The 16,949-nt window shown below is 53.2% G+C and overlaps 1 protein-coding gene across 4 annotated transcripts in view; it reads left to right on the top strand.

Moving 5' to 3' along the window:
* The first annotated feature begins 1,792 nt into the window (after window positions 1-1,792).
* NECTIN2 (nectin cell adhesion molecule 2) overlaps window positions 1,793-16,949 on the top strand; it is a 303,490-nt gene continuing 288,333 nt past the window's right edge. Inside the window, exons 1-2 of one of the 4 annotated variants that reach the window (XM_085615479.1) lie at window positions 1,793-2,044; window positions 2,187-2,596. In XM_085615479.1, coding sequence (XP_085471605.1) covers window positions 2,545-2,596 — 52 coding nt within the window. In that variant the 5' untranslated portion in view covers window positions 1,793-2,044; window positions 2,187-2,544. Of the gene's footprint in view, window positions 2,597-16,949 lie in introns of all 4 variants that reach the window. The other 3 variants (XM_085615477.1, XM_085615478.1, XM_085615476.1) reach the window with 3 other exon arrangements.

The raw sequence follows: 16,949 nt of genomic DNA, 5'->3' as shown, positions 1-16,949 counted from the left end.
GTGCAAACCAAGGCCAGTGTCCGCAATCAGAGGCCAGTGCGAACCAAGGTCAGTGTCTGCAATCAGAGGCCAGTGCGAACCAAGGTCAGTGTCTGCAATCAGAGGCCAGTGCGAACCAAGGTCTGTGTCTGAAATCAGAGGCCAGTGCAAACCAAGGCCAGTGTCCGCAATCAGAGGCCAGTGCGAACCAAGGTCAGTGTCTGCAATCAGAGGCCAGTGCGAACCGAGGCCAGTGTCTGCAATCAGAGGCCAGTGTTCGCAATCAGAGGCCAGTGCGAACCAAGGTCAGTGTCCGCAATCAGAGGCCAGTGCGAACCAAGGTCAGTGTCTGCAATCAGAGGCCAGTGCGAACCGAGGCCAGTGTCCGCAATCAGAGGCCAGTGCGAACCGAGGCCAGTGTCTGCAATCAGAGGCCACAGGCCAGTGCGAACCGGGCCACTGCTAACAGAGGCCAGTATCCGCAATCCGAGGCCAGTGTCCGCAATCAGAGGCCAGTGCGAACCGAGGCCAGTGTCCGCACTCAGAGGCCTTTGTTATGGGCCCAGCAGGAGTCTTAAATGTTTCGGATCAACACCGTGCAGGCGCTGCTGAATGTGCCCCTGTGTTTGCAAATTACACCGGGATGAATTCAGCCTATTTTTCATTGGAGCCCAAGTTCCTGGCAGGTGGGAAGCCGTCTACCCTATGAAAACAGTGGGTGGACGGCGCACACCCTATGAAAACAGTGGGTGGACGGCGCACACCCTATGAAAACAGTGGGTGGACGGCGCACACCCTATGAAAACAGTGGGTGGACGGCGCACACCCTATGAAAACAGTGGGTGGACGCCGTCCACCCGCGCGTACGCCCGACTCGTGCCCTGAGCGCTCAGATCCCTTTTACATCAAGAACTGTTTAAAGACCAAACTAAAGCCACAATAATGAAAATAAAAGGGCTGCATAAACGCTATAATGCCACATAATGTCAAGGCCGGCATGGGAACCAAAAACAGCCCAGGCAAAAATGTTCAAAGCGCCTCGTCACTTCTTCCCTACTCTCTCTTTCCATCCAACCCTTTCCTGTCTCTGCTCTGCCTATGACGTCGCCCCATATCTCTCTTGCGCGCTCCTCTCTCTTTCCAGGGACTGACAACACCGCCTCCGAGGGCTCGCCACCGGGGAAATGCCCGGAGGATGAAAGGCCAGTCCGGCCTCGTTGGTTTGCGTTTGTTTTCTGTGTGGGAGGGTCATTCGATCCTCCTGCATAAATGGGCCCCTTTGCCAGATCCTTCCAGCATCCCCCCCCCCCCCCCCCGTAGCGCAGACAGGCCTTAACCCGTATACTGTGCGTTTGGGGGGGATTAGCACAAATCCTGTGAATATCTGTGAGGGAAAGGGAGTCTCAGGGGGGCCCTCGTCACGTGCTGCAGGGGCCCATCCTTTCACGTTATGCCTCTTGGCCCTGCAGTGCCAGGCCAAGGAGGGCCCATGCCACAAGCGCTGCAGCGCCCCACGTAGCGGTAGGAAGCGCTATATGAATGCAAGTGTAAAGTAACGTTTGCTTTTGTAACTTGCTCCTCATGTATTATCACTGCTCTGACACCTTCGGGTAAAGTCCGCGCTATATAAAAACGCATGAAAAAAATAAATAAATAAAAGTGTGTTGTGGTGTGTGATGGGTGAGGTGAGGGCACTGCAGGCTGCTGGCTCTGGCCAAAACGTGATATGGATTGAGGGACCAGGAAGAGACTGTGGGAGGGGCGAGCCCCGGAGAAGGAGGGAGGCTTGGATGTGGGGAGGAGCACAGGGTGCGTCACACTCAGGGATAGGAGAGGAGAGGAGCACTCCATACTGGAGGGGAAGGGGAGAGAGACCAGGCGCAGGCACCGAGGAGGAAGAGACGCTCCAAGGGCCCGAGAGAGACACGTCGGGGGCCCTGAGGAGACCAGAGGGAGAGAGAGAGACGCCTCGCGGGCCCGAGAAACACTCACTGGGAAAGGGCGAGAGAGAGAGACCAAGGGCCTGGACTGGAGAGACGCCTCGGGGGCCCTGAGGAGACCTGAGGTAGAGAGACGCCTCGAGGGCCCGAGAGAGACTCCCTGGAAAAGGGCGAGAGAGACCAAGGGCCTGGACTGGAGAGACGCCTCGGGGGCCCTGAGGAGACCTGAGGTAGAGAGACGCCTCGGGGGCCCTGAGGAGACCTGAGGGAGTGAGACCTTTCTAGGGAGAGGGCGAGAGAGAGACACTGAGGGCCTAAGAGAGACTCCCTGGGAAAGGAAAGAGACACCCACCGACGGGCATTAAAGGCCCCGGAGACAGACACCTCAAGGGTCCTTGGGAGAGACTCCCCAGGAGAGAGAGAGACACTCGGGGCCTGGAGGAGAGAGAGACGCCTCAAGGTCCTGGGGAGACGCCCGGACAGGTGAGACACCTCCGGCGCCCGAGAGAGACGCCTTACAGAAGCCGGACAGGCTCAAGAGACACGCCGCGGAGGGGGTAGGAGACCCCCGGAGGGAGCCCCCGCCGACAGGGACCTGCGCTAGATCAACCCCCGGGCCCCCGCCATGGGCCCCAGGGCGGCGCTGCTGCTCCTGCCACTGCTGCTGTCCAGCTACGGTGAGTCTCCCCAAGAAATGCCCCCCCCCCCCCCGCCATCCTATCGCACCCCTCCCCACACCAGCAACATCGGTTCCCCCCCAGATTGTAAGGGTCACTTTCCATGGGAGCCTCAAACCCCCCGGGAGGGGTGGCCTCGACCCAGCTATGGGAGCCCCGGGGCCGCTGCACCCCACGCCCATCTCCGCGAACCCCTTCAATAGGGGCTCCTCTGCGCCCGTGGGCACCGCAGCGTATCACTTCCCGCGCTAATCAACAAGCCCCCCCTTCTAACCCCAGACCCCCACCCCATGTTCCTAGCCCCAGGCCCCCTCTGCTCTGAACCACAGCCCCTTCTCTTACTGTCCACCCCGCTCTGTTGCTGGCCCAGCCCCCCTGGCTTTCAGACCCCCCCCCCCCCCCCCCCGCCGTTGCCTGCCCAGGTGGGCCTCGATGACGCCCTTGTGGCCTCCACCGCAGAACCCTCCGTGCTGCGGGGGGGGGGGGGGGGGGGGTCACGTGATTCCGAGGGTGGTTTGTGTGCATACTCGGGTGCAGCCCTGGGAGGGGGCGCCCCGAGACCCCCATGTACTATTCACTCATAAAGCCATGACCTTCCCTCTCAAGGGAGCCTACACTGTGGTGTGTGTGGGGGGGGGGTCTATAGCTCATTCAAGTTAACCACCGATGCCAGGACCCTCCACCGCCCGTGCCAGGGCCCTGCACCGTTAGGGCTGCTAGGGGCAATGTTACTAGGGCGGGGCGTCCAGGACTTATTGGAGTGATATCGCCCCCCCCCCCATCCTCCAGTTGGGGTCCATGTGCGTGGAGCTCTGTCAAACCTTTTGTTTTCTTTTTATTGTGGGACTTTACGTCCTGAATGTACAGTGGTATCAAATGGACTACAAATCCCAGAATGCAAAGCACAAAAGCAGCGTGGAATGTGGGAGGTGCTCAGGATGGACCTGGGCTCTTGTCCCTGGCAAATGTATTAAGGGATTAAAAACAGGTTAAGAACCCTAGCCAGCCCCCTGCAGAGAGGGAGGGAATATTCAGTGAGTCACTCATTTGTGGATTCTTGAGTGAGGCAAGGCAAAGACCCCTCGGCCCGTGGGATTCAAAGCGGGGGCAGAGCGGATTCACGGCCCCTCGGGGCGTCTGTGTGGCGTCCTTCCACTCAGCACGACGGCGGGTACACGAGGTGCCCCCAACAGGACGGGCATGGACAGCTTCTGTCCGGGGGTGACCTGTACTGTTCACGCCCCGGGCACTTCAGAATCCCCTGGGGCAGAATGAACTGTTTTTCTGTTGGTCAAGTTTTTACTATTTTGGTAGAAGGTTTTAAACGTATGTAGGACTTTGCGTTGGGATTGTATGGGATCTGGGATGGTCTGGGATTGTATGGGGTCAGGGTTGGCCAATTTGAAATGGTATCTACACGTAGTAGCGGCGGAAGGACACGGCCGTGCATTGATGTTTTAGGTTACTAAAATTGTCGTTTTTTAAAGAAACGGGAATGTGTGGACTATTTCTATAGGAATATATTTCTTGGAACTACTTTTGTTGAATCTGAGAGCGGGGCTGGTTGGGGCTGCTGTTCCCCAGTGAGTGGGCTGTGGCCTGGTCGGTATTTCCGGATTTTCACCTTTCTGTTGGGGGGTGGGGAGGGTGTTGTCATGGCACTCGGCAAGCTCAAGTATTCTATTGCGGGGGGCGACCTCTCCTCTTAATATGTAGCCCCCTCCCCTGTGTGTTGTGCACGCCGCGCACTTGGCAGCTCTTCCTGCTTCACTCGCTGCGGACCCTCTGTGTGCTCTTGTGCAAACAGTTGCGCTTTATTGTTTTATTTAATTCACAAGGGTCGCTGGCGCTTGATGCACACGTCACTCCTTTAAACATTTCGGGGAGTAGTGAGTACCCGAGGCCGACTGGGGGTGGGGATGTGTGTGGGGTGGTGAGCTGACTGGGAAGAGAGGAGGCAGCGGGCCAGGAAGGGGGGTGGAGTACGGTGGACTGCCCAGTGCCCCTCAACCCGGGGGGGGATGGGGCCCGGTCTAGAACTGTGCCCAGCATGAGAGGGTTACTCGAGCTACCAGTCAGGCCATGCCCTGTAAAGGGGTAGGGGATGGACTGGATGTACTGCCCTCATTGGCGACCCTTGTCTGGCTCACGAGGACCCCAGACCCTGTGCATCCACTGAGACCCCTCAGTCCTACTGCCGGAGCTCCCTCTCAGACCGTCCGCCCACCTCCCGCTCCAAGGAAGCTCCGGAGCAAGGCCGCAGTTTGTGGTGAAGGAACGTATACAATCACAGGTGGTGTGAGGGGTGGGCAGGCTGGTTCCAGGTGTGAGGTGTGGGCAGGCTGGTTCCAGGTGCGAAGGTGTGGGCAGGCTGGTTCCAGGTGTGAGGTGTGGGCAGGCTGGTTCCAGGTGCGAGGTGTGGGCAGGCTGGTTCCAGGTGCGAGGTGTGGGCAGGCTGGTTCAAGGTGGTGTGAGGGGTGGGCAGGCTGGTTCAAGGTGGTGTGAGGGCAGGCTGGTTCCAGGTGCGAAGGTGTGGGTAGGGCGGTTCCAGGTGCGAAGGTGTGGGCAGGCTGGTTCCAGGTGCGAAGGTGTGGGCAGGCTGGTTCCAGCTGCGAGGCGGTGGTAGGCAGGCTTCATTAGTGGGGTGGACAGGTAGTGATGGGACAGGCTCCCTTCTAGCCGTGAGCTGGTAGCGACGAGGCTTGTGAGGGGGAGGTGGACAGACTGTGTTTCTGTAGGAAGGGTGGACAGGCCGGCTTCCATCCGTTGTTGAAAGCTCTGGTAGAGACCGACCTCCCCCCCCCCCCCCCCCCCTTCACGGTGGTCATGTAGCGCTTTGACCTCCCGCGCCCTCACGGAGCTCCCAGCACCCCTCACCCGCCTGCCCCCAGAGTACCACCCCTCACCCTGTGAAGGAACTCACTCGGTTCGTGTCGAAGAGACCCTCCTGAGATTCCAGCCTCTGCTATGGGAGTGTGTGGGTGAGGGGCGTGTGTGTGTGTGTGGGGCAGGGAGTCAGCACTCCGACCACAAATACAAAACGTGAGGAAGTCACTGGTCCCAAAGTGACCTATGTCAACCTTGAGCTGTACTGAAAGTACATGTGACCTCCCGCCCCCACCCCTCCGAACCCAAGCCGCACTACAGGACAACCCCACAGAAGGGTGCTTGGGGGAAGTCCCACACTCTGTCCAGGAACTGCCCCATGTGACTCAGTAATGTCTGCCACGAACAGTTCTTCCGCATCTGCAAGAATGTAAACAACTGTTGCAAACGGGCACCATCCCAGGGGGCTCGAAACCTGAATGCAGACCCCACTATAAAGAGCGGGCAAGCGAAGTTACCTCTCTCACTAGCAGCATAAAACCCAGTGATGACCCCCAAACCAGCTGGCGCTCTGAAAGAACCACTGCAGACCAGCTGTACTACACCATCCACATAACACTGGGGGATGCCCAGAAACCACCTGCTGCTTTCAAAAACCCACTGCAAACCAACACCATCCACATAACACTGGGGATGCCCAGGAACCACCTCCTGCTTTAAAAAACCCACTGCAAATCAACAACACCATCCACATAACACTGGGGATGCCCAGGAACCACCTCCTGCTTTAAAAAACCCACTGCAAATCAACAACACCATCCACATAACACTCCTGGATGCCCAGGAACCACCTGCTGCTTTAAACAAGCATTGGCATAGCCAATAGGTCTCGCTTTTGGGACCTTATAAGTATTTGGTTGCAGCACAATATCATTGGTGCAACATCAACTGTTGCATGGCTAAACACTTATAAGGTCACAAAGGCGAGACCTATTGGCTATGCCAATGCTTGTTTTACAGATGATGACGAATTTTGTGTGTGTCTAACATGTCCACTGATTTGGTGAAAAGCTGGATTGTGTAAGACAAAATCCTGGTGGGCATATCAGTGGTATGTGTCGTGATTGAAAAACAACATATTTATAGTGTGGCAATGAAAAGGCAGATACAATGGAATTATCCTTTTTAAGGTTGTATTCTAAATAAAATGTTGCCTGAAAATAAACTGCTGTGCGGATAAGATGCTGCCCAAAAAAGGTGCCAAATCCCACGCCCAATGAGATGCTGCCCAAAAACGGTGCCAACTTCCACGTCCAATAAGATGCTGCCCAAAAAAGGTGCTAACTCCCACGCGCAATAAGATGCTGCCCAAAAACGGTGCCAACTCCCACGCGCAATAAGATGCTGCCCAAAAACGGTGCCAACTCCCACGCGCAATAAGATGCTGCCCAAAAACGGTGCCAACTCCCACGCGCAATAAGATGCTGCCCAAAAACGGTGCCAACTCCCACGCGCAATAAGATGCTGCCCAAAAACGGTGCTGACTCCCACGCCCAATGAGATGCTGCCCAAAAACGGTGCCAACTCCCACGCGCAATAAGATGCTGCCCAAAAACGGTGCCAACTCCCACGCGCAATAAGATGCTGCCCAAAAACGGTGCTGACTCCCACGCCCAATGAGATGCTGCCCAAAAACGGTGCCAACTCCCACGCGCAATAAGATGCTGCCCAAAAACGGTGCCAACTCCCACGCGCAATAAGATGCTGCCCAAAAACGGTGCTGACTCCCACGCCCAATGAGATGCTGGCTGAATTAGAAGCTCGTTTCAGCCTCTTTGGTTACAATTGAACATTGTTCGTAAACACCATAGTAAAGTTTTCCTTCAGTGTCTAAACTTAAGTATCTGTTTCGTATCTTGTATGTTTATTTTTATTTTGCATAGTTAATTAAAACCATTTCAATAAAATATTCCAAAATTCTTAAAACATTCTTGTTTAAAACCAATAAAAAATCGAAGAGTGAGACATTTTTAACAATTTAAAAGTGGTAGTTCAATGGAGCTGATTCGAGACGCGCATTTATACACTGGATGCTGGAAAATGATCATCTCGGATTTCGCTTGCTCTTGCCCAGCGTGACTCTGCTTGTTGCACAAATTGTCCCCCTGGTGCTAATGGACGTCCTTGATAAGGTACCGCTGAGTCTTTTTGCGCCTCTACTGGTCAGCTTGAGTCTGTAGATCTTGTAGAGCGCTTTTCATTATTTTTGGCATTCTCCGTTCAATCGCCATCAGACATTTTACAAATCTGCAGTTTGGTTTGGTATTTGGCGGGTTTAGGCGGGCCAGCACCGCTTGCCTTCTGGTGCGGAAGCCTTTCTGCTTGAATTGAACTTGAAGGAACTGTTGCCGGGCTTGATACAGCTCTTCACATAGGCAGATTACGTGAAGGATGTCGCCGTTGTTGGAGTTACACAGCCTACAATATCTTGTCTTTGTCCTCAGCCATGGTAGGTGAATCCCCAATCTCTGCTTCATGAAGTTCAATCTTAAGGCTTTGGAATGGCCCCGATGGAAGTATGTTTGTGGAGTTTGTGATTTGTAGGAGTTGAGGTTCATCCATGCATGAGATCTTTTTGAGAAAATCGCCTTGTCCTCCAGTAAGGAGAGTGGTTTTACTTTTTTCCAGACTCATTTTTTGAAGTTGGGGTGACCGAGTTGTGCATCCCAGAGATCAGCAAGTTTGGTGGCTTCCAAGGCTAACTGAAAATGGTTTCTCGCCTCAGAGAAATTCCTGTTCTATGTCTCGCCACTTATTATAAAAAACAGTGGACCCTAGTAGTTGGGGGATTAAGATAAGGATAAACACAACTAAATAGTATTGATGTCCTTTGTCCAGCCGGACAGGAATTTATTTGGCGATGCACAAAATCAGAAAGTAATGTGAAGGGGGCACAGCCCGTGACCTACAGTGAACCAGACAAACCAACACATATAGGCAACGGCGAGCAAATCGGTCTGTAGACTTATAACCAGTGAGCAGACTTGATTATAATTTGAGTGACCATTGTACAGAGCATTCACAAGCATATTCAGTACATATGATCCTATTGTGTCGACGGCGTTTCGATGCCGAAAAACAAAATAAATGGCATCATCTTCAGGACAAATATATAAATCATGTTTGTCTTGGAATTATAAACAATTTGCCTTTCATGCTACATACAAACGACATTTGTTGGGAAAAAATGAGGGAGAGAAGGGAAAAACACTGTAAATACGAGGCCAGGCATGTTAATTTAGAACAGAAGTGATATGGATAAAATTAGTGATACGGTTTGCACCAAACGAACCGTTCTTTTCAGGCATGCTTAGTGCTAGAACAACGATGTCATACTGTGGTGCAGTCACTATGTTTGGATAGTGAAGTGTGTTTAGGAACTGTGATCGGTGCTCGGCGTAGGCGGCAAAAAATAGAATAGGAGCTATCGCCATGTTTAAAAAAAACACGGCGCAGTGCGGCGAGATATTAAAAACCAAAGTTCCATTTGGAAACAATAGGGGAACCAGGTGAATTAAAAACCAGATCGTTACATATGGCGCAGTGTGAGACAATATTTAGAATAGAGGTGAAAGGGTCAAAGTTGACCAGTGCATTAGCGAAGACTTAACAGTGCTGGGTACATAGTTGTCTATATAGTGATTAATCTGGTGTAAACGGCGCATTTGCATTAGAGGAAAAAGGTATTACCAAGGCTGGTCCATAAAGCGGGGAAGGTAGTTCAGGTAGAGAAAGATTAAGACCTATAGGGAAGTTTAACAATCATAAGTATAGTGCATTCAGGGCAGATTGGGTGTGAGAGAAGGGGGCAGAGTATAATTACCATCAGTGGTGCGTGGATATCGGGATATCCCGCGTATTTATCAAGGAAACCGTCCAGATCACGGCTCACCGGGGGAAAGGAAGCACGGGCATTATTCAAATTAAGTGATAGTAGGGCTGGAGCAAGGCTATGCGGGTTAGGGATTGTATACCTGCAGTGGTGCCGGTTGCAGAATCGCAGGACGCGGCATCTCTGGCGGGGATCGCTGTTAGACTGTACTAAGAGAACCGGCTATAAAGCTAGCAAGGAGCAAGTGGTCTGGAAAAATAAAGGAGGGACTAATGCTGACTGTGTGTTGGCCATATTGGAATGGCAGTCAGGTAACTGACGCAGTGGCCATCTTGGAGTGGTGAATAAGAGGTATTAAGGACCAACAGTATCCGCATGGGACTCAATCGCCCTGAGGATTGGACGTCCCTTCTCTAACTGAATTTGCAAAATGGTTACAAATTACTGTGTCAAAGAAATGTTTTGTCTCTATCCTTGTATAGAAAATATTCTCTCAGTGTGATTTTCTTTATCCATTTCTTAATAGCTGAATTGTTATTTTGAATGTATAATTCCAAATAGTTTTTGAAATTTTTCACTGTAATTCACGTCACCACCACCACTATTTCACTATCTCTTATTCGCCACTCCAAGATGGCCACCCCGTCTTAGCTACTGGGCGGTAGTTGTTTGGGTAAGCCTTATCTCCTTTTTTTTGGATTGGGACTATTGTAGAGCCCCTCCAGGATTCAGGAATTTTGTTTATAAGCCTAATTTCCAGGAATAAAGGTTGCAGGATATCCGCCCACTCATTGCTCTTTGCTTTATAGAGGGCAGGTGGAATGCCATTCGGTCCCGGGGCACCTTCTTTCCTGCCTTTGGCATCTGTTTTTTAATTAAGTCTGACAGCTGGCACCTTGATGCCCTCAAAGGATTTATTTTTGTGTCTGGATAGACCTGCTCCCTATTCTCTGAAGCGCTTGTTTCCGGTTGTCTCTCTGGAATCCAGCTGGTGACCATTTGGCCTCCTGCGTTTTCTATGTCGTCGTGGAAGTGGCAGGAGAGAGATTTTATCCAAATCGCTTCGGAGATGTGAGACCCTTTGCCTTTGTGTTGTGGGCGCATGATCCCGTTAACTGTTTTCCAGAAGCGGGCACTGTTGTTACTGTTTGTCGTATAAGAGTTTTGCCCAGATTTCGTTCTCACCATCTCTCGATGTTCCATTGTAATCTTTTGAGCGCTGCTCTTGGATGTTTCGGAGATGCTCGTCCGCTGGTATTTCCTGGGGATCTTCTCAGCTTGCGCAGAGTTACATTTATTGATCTTTTCAGTTTTTTTTAGCTGTACTCTCTGCTCTTTCTTTAAGTTGTTGTTAATGCCCTCTTTCCGAAAGTTGTCTTTGGTGGGGGGAGTGACTGCAAGCTTTTTTAGCAGTGTGGCGATAAAATGACCCCAGTAAGTAATATGGCCATCTGTAGTCGAGGCTTGCGCATTAAAGAGTTGAATTGCAACTTCAGGCTGGAGGTTGGAAGTGTCTGTCGTGCGTTGGATCCTTTTTTGATTCAGTGTGTGGATCAGCCCCGTGGATGTATCTGGCCTGATTAGGCTCGGCGCGGTTGCTGTTCTGACATTCCTGGGGGCGATGATCACTGTCTCCTATGTTCCTGCATTCTAAACCCGAGAATATATGGGAACAGCGCGAGACTTGCGAAGGTGTAGTGCAGTATGGAGCTTGTTGTCGTGGAATAAAAAATTGACTGGAGGAGAGTGTGCCGGAAATCTTCCATTTAATGCACGAAGGTTTTGATGTTCTAAGTCTTCAAGAAAGTGACTAATACGGCATTTTTTTTATCCTGTCTAGTGGGACACTTTGTGTAGGTATGTTACAGATTCTAGTTAAAGCCAGTACCTCGTCCCCTTCTGCCGAGCCAATGAGATACTGCTTTAGGTCCCCTGTCAGGATGAATAGTGGATTTTCCATCTCAGTAGCGTACTCGGCCAGTTGGTTGGTAATTTTGGTTGAATCTTTCGCTTTGCTTTTTGGATGTAGATACGAGTTGAGTATACAGACCTCCTCTTCTTTCCCACCAAGGGCAATACTCATTTTGACTGCTAGTATTGCACTTGTTGTTGAATCCACGAGGGTTGCTGAGGCTATTGTTGTTGTGGAGACATAGGTAGCCAATCCTCCCGAGTGGTGACCAAACCTGGTAGCTGGTGAGGCAAAGCATGTATAACCCTCTGTGCTGTGGTTCCTTGAGCCAAGTTTCTTGCAGCTTTATTATATCAAAGAGTGTGATTTACTTCAGAAACTCCGGATCTTCAATTTTTGTGGTTAGGCCATTGACGTTCCACGAGCATAGGGCTGGGTCCTTTGCCGCCCTGCTGTAATCTCTATCTGGGGGGTAGCGTCAGTCCACCTTGGAGCGTCTAGTAATCGTGCGAGACAATGCTTCCAGTGTTGGGCCTTGGGTTCGGTGAGTGACTGCCTTTGACCATTGATTTGGTGGATCCCGTTGGCTGCTGGCGCTCCTTGTTGGTGATCTTCCCCGGGCATCTCTGGGTGCACGGTTCGAGTGTGCCTGATGTTTTTTTTATTACTGACCGTGCCATGCTCAGAAAAGGGAGAGGGTAGACTGGTTTTTGAAAGGGGGGCGACATTGATGCCCCAATTTTTGAATAACTCCAGCTCAGCTAAAATTGAATCTCCGATTTTGCTTGAGGACGAGTTGTCTTTGTTGCCTCTGTGCTTTGGGCATGAACAGCGGGGAAGAATCCTACGGAGAGTAGATCTTTTGAGCTTATGCTTCAGCTTTGGGATGGAGTTCGTTCGTCTAAGGATATTTCCTCGATTTAACAAGTCCTGTTGTCCCTTTGAGGTGTTTTGGGGATAGAAGACGAAGACCTCTGTTTCCTGCGGTCTGCTTTCTGCTGTTTGTTGTAACCCAGGGTGTGGATGTATTATGGCCGTGGTTTTACGAGCTGTTTCCGGTTTGATACTCGCTCCTTCTGCCAGGGGGTTCTTTGTATTTGGATTTAATGTTCTGAGGTTTGGGGGAGTTTGCTTTGACTCCTGCCCCTGCCCGTTGCCCTTTTTTCCGGTGGCTTCCACCGTGGACTGATTGTGGCTGGTGTGATGGTCGTTTCTGTCTCTCTAGAAGGCGATTCTTGTTTTGACCAGGTTAATGATCCATACATTTCTCTTCTGGCCCCTCTGTTTAAGCTTCAGTTGGTGTTTTTTTTGCCGCTTTCGAGCCCGTCTGTCCGCGTGCCGGCTCCGCGAGGGCAGGTTCGTTGAATTTGTGTCTTATTTCTTCCCTTTGCTCTTGGCTGTTTATTGACTGTTCTTGTTCATAATCCACGTGCTCTTAAATCCTTATGTGATGTAACTGGCTCTACTGTAAAGCGCTCTGACACCTACGGGAAAGGTACGCGCTATATAAAAACGCATGAAGACAACACCGGAACTGTCGCGCAAGAACCACACTCCACGCTGTTACTTGAAGTGTAAAAGGCCATTTTATTAGGACATGGTTGCAATCATTTAGACTTTATTCGACAGTACATAAATGCAATAAATATCCTTTCCCCAACCCATACCGGCTCATTCTCCTTTCATCCATTCTCAAAACCATCTCACCTGTTAGACACTTCCCCCATTCACTCGGTGACCTCCTTCCTCTCCCCATCACTTGCCCTCCAAGCATCCTCAGTGTAATTTCCTTCATTGGTCATTGCCTCCCGCGCCCCGCTATCAGTCACCTGTGTACCGTTCTCCCCTCCCGAGGGGTGGATCCGCCCGTATGTGACTACCCACCCCTCCAAAGTACCGTGACGCCTCTACTCTGCAACCTGCCCTAAACTGGCACGCTCAGCCCAAAATCTATCCCAACCCTTCGCTTAATGTCTGTAGGGTGGGTGGGCGGACAAACTTTTTCTCTGTCCCTCCCGGTGGTGCTCAGGTGTCAGGAAGAGGCCGGATACTCCTCTCCTGACACCTATATACCCTCCCAACTCCCGCCCCTCTCCTTCCTATGATCCCACCCCCACCATGTCCTTCCGGTCGTTGCCCCGGGGGAAGACTGGTCTGCGACCTTCACTTCCCCCGGGGCCCGCCATGTCATAGAACCGTTTGCATCATTGTCATACAAAGTGACATGGGCGGAAGTATAGACGCCTCTAAAAAGAAAAGAAGAAAAAAAAAATTGGGAAAAAATACCAACACCTTATTTTTAAAAAAACAGTAGCCGAGCTCTGCTGTCATCAAATCTTCGTTAATTGATGCCACTCGGCCTCGGAGGCCAAAGACCGAAAGGATGGAAAAAAGAATAACAGAAGCGTATGGGGTTCAGGACACCCTCGGGTGCTCTCGCCAACAACTGCGGGGTTCGCTCGCCCCACCCACTCTCTGCCAGATGTTTGGGACATGGCCTTAAGTGGCGAATACTTTATTTCTCAGGGCGCTCCCTTAAACACTCCTGCTCTATAAAAGTCTCTACCGAGTGAAGCCTGCACCGGTGCCGTCTGTGCTGCACCAGTGCTGTGTGTGCACGAGTGAAGCCTGCACAGGTGCCGTCTGTGCTGCACCAGTGCTGTGTGTGCACGAGCGAAGCCTGCACCGGTGCCGTCTGTGCTGCACCAGTGCTGTGTGTGCACGAGCGAAGCCTGCACCGGTGCCGTCTGTGCTGCACCAGTGCTGTGTGTGCACGAGTGAATCCTGCACCGGTGCCGTCTGTGCTGCACCAGTGCTGTGTGTGCACGAGCGAAGCCTGCACCGGTGCCGTCTGTGCTGCACCAGTGCTGTGTGTGCACGAGCGAAGCCTGCACCGGTGCCGTCTGTGCTGCACCAGTGCTGTGTGTGCACGAGTGAAGCCTGCACCGGTGCCGTCTGTGCTGCACCAGTGCTGTGTGTGCACGAGCGAAGCCTGCACCGGTGCCGTCTGTGCTGCACCAGTGCTGTGTGTGCACGAGTGAAGCCTGCACCGGTGCCGTCTGTGCTGCACCAGTGCTGTGTGTGCACGAGCGAAGCCTGCACCGGTGCCGTCTGTGCTGCACCCGTTCTGTATGCATGGGTGCAGCCTACACTGGTGCCATCTGTGCTGCACCGGTTCTGTGTGCACGAGTGAAGCCTGCACCGGTTCTGTGTGCACGAGTGAAGCCTGCACCGGTTCTGTGTGCACGAGTGAAGCCTGCACCGGTTCTGTGTGCACGAGTGAAGCCTGCACCGGTTCTGTGTGCACGAGTGAAGCCTGCACCAGTGCTGTCGGTGCTTTTAAACCCTCTTTGCAGGAGGCTGTCGTTCCTGGTGGTGGGAGGGGGCGAGGGGGTCAGTGGTCATTACCATAAGGGGTGGAGCCTTGAGTCCGAGCTCAGTGCTGGGAACTCCTGGCACAGAGATAAATGGCTGGGAAGGGGGGGGGGGTCTGGCATTCCAGTGCGCTCCTACCTCCTTTCTGTCCTACCCCCTCCCTCGTGCCAGGCACCACGGAGCGCCTCCGGGTGCGGGGGACTTCCCAGCACTGTACATTCCCAGCTCGCCTAAAATAGTGCCCCGGCCCATCCCTCCCCATCAGTGAGATGTTCCCGTCTGACCCAGAAACTATTGGGACATCGACATAGCTTGGTGGGGGTGGGGTGAAGGTTGGCACTGGGCAAGTGGCTGGGGTGGAGGTCTGGGAGATGGTGTGGGGTGGTGGGCTGGTGGTGAAGGATCACACTGGCAGAGAGGCTGGTGGTGGAAGATGATGGTGCTGGGGGTGGATGGCTGGGAAAGGGGCTGGGGGTCGAGGGTGGTCCTGGGAGAGCTGCCTCTCGCAAGTGCGCCCGGGGGTGGGCAGACTGGAGCTGCGCCCGGGGGTGGGCCATTGGTAGTCGGTAGGTCGCAAGGGCAGGTGCTGTTGGCTTTCCCAATATGTGTTTTCTGTTCCTATAATAGATTGTGGGTGTTTCCTTTTCCGACCCCACCCCCCTCCATGAGGCTTGCGCTGCAGTGAAATTGAAAATACAGAATAGATGTTGGCCCTGGGCTAGGCAGCCGTGCGCCTGGCTCGGCCCCGCCTGGGCTAGGCAGCCGTGCGCCTGGCTCGGCCCCGCCTGGGCTAGGCAGCCGTGCGCCTGGCTCGGCCCCGCCTGGGCTAGGCAGCCGTGCGCCTGGCTCGGCCCCGCCTGGGCTAGGCAGCCGTGCGCCTGGCTCGGCCCCGCCTGGGCTAGGCAGCCGTGCGCCTGGCTCGGCCCCGCCTGGGCTAGGCAGCCGTGCGCCTGGCTCGGCCCCGCCTGGGCTAGGCAGCCGTGCGCCTGGCTCGGCCCCGCCTGGCTTGGCCAGCTTGTCTCTCGGGACCCCCCCCCCCCCTGGCTTGGCCAGCTTGTCTCTCGGGACCCCCCCCCCCCCCCTGGCTTGGCCAGCTTGTCTCACGGGCCCCCCCCTGGCCTGGCCAGTGTTAGAGATGGGGGCCTCCAGTTGGCAGCAGCTAGCACCGGTGTCAAATAGTGACCCTTCTAAGTCAGAGTAAGGGGGCTACACCCTTTGATAACCCCTGCTCAACCCTGTGGTAGCGTAGCTCGAGCAGACAGGCTTATCTCCGAGGCACACCAGCGACCGCAATAGTTTTTGTGGCAAGGCCAGGGCGGGCACTCGGCGGCACAGCTCCTCGACTGCAGCGGCCTACAATGGCGATAGCAAGAGTTTCCGTGGTAAGTCAAATGCGGCGTTCCCCACAGTAGAACTGGAGACCCTGGATTTCTCGACGGAGGCCTCCCGGCCGAGGAGATGATCTGATGGGTGTGAGTGGTGGTGTCCCAGGGAAGCTGGCATCTGGCCCTCCTGTGCCCGGTAGTTGGAGGGTTCAGGTCAAGGGAGACCTACTCTTGCAACCTGTAGGCCACAGGCAGTCCTTCAGCGTACCTATTCAGGTCGCCCTTCTTGGAGATGACCAATGAGGGAAGCTTGTAAGGCGAAAACAAAAAGATGCGTGTGATTGACTCAAGGGAGCTGATGAAACCAAAAAGCAGGTATCAACCCCAGGGGGAAGACGATCAATACCGCTTGGATTTGCAAGTTAGGTCGAGCCTGGGAGCGCGTGCGCCGCTCCGCGAGGCTTGCTGTATTCAGGAATGGACTTGAAGATCCGCCAGTTTTCTGCCCATCTTTTTAATTGGCTCCTGTTACTGTCCTTTCTAAATGGTTGCTTTTGATTCATGGATAGGTTTTAGTCCCTCCTTAGCACCTCCTTGTCTACACTTATACCCTCCCATGAGGACTGGCCCTTTTACTTGTGTTGTTACTCAGTACGTCTTTTTTAGTCTGAGCTTTATGTTCTTGAATGATTTCTCTTATTCTACCAACGGCGTTCTTTCCTGTAACGCAGCACGGCTCTACCAACGGCGTTCTTTCCTGTAACGCAGCACGGCGCCCACTTTTTTTTATATTTTGTTAGTAATGGAGGCCGCCTCGTATTTACAAAACCAGCCATTGTTTTTCGTGCTGACACTACTCCAGGGATTTTGTTATTCTCTCTCCATCTCAAACCCTCATACATCATCTTCTCTTCCCCCCCCCCCCTTGTTTTTACTGTTTCTATTCCTTCCCCTCGTCCCCCATTTCTCTCACCACTATTCCATCTAGGTCCCTTCCTCTCTCATCGCCTCTTCCTTCCTTTT

Source organism: Triturus cristatus, chromosome 7 (genome assembly GCF_964204655.1).
Source record: "Triturus cristatus chromosome 7, aTriCri1.1, whole genome shotgun sequence".
Lineage (NCBI taxonomy): Eukaryota > Metazoa > Chordata > Amphibia > Caudata > Salamandridae > Triturus > Triturus cristatus.
This window is presented reverse-complemented; position numbering and strand designations above follow the sequence as displayed.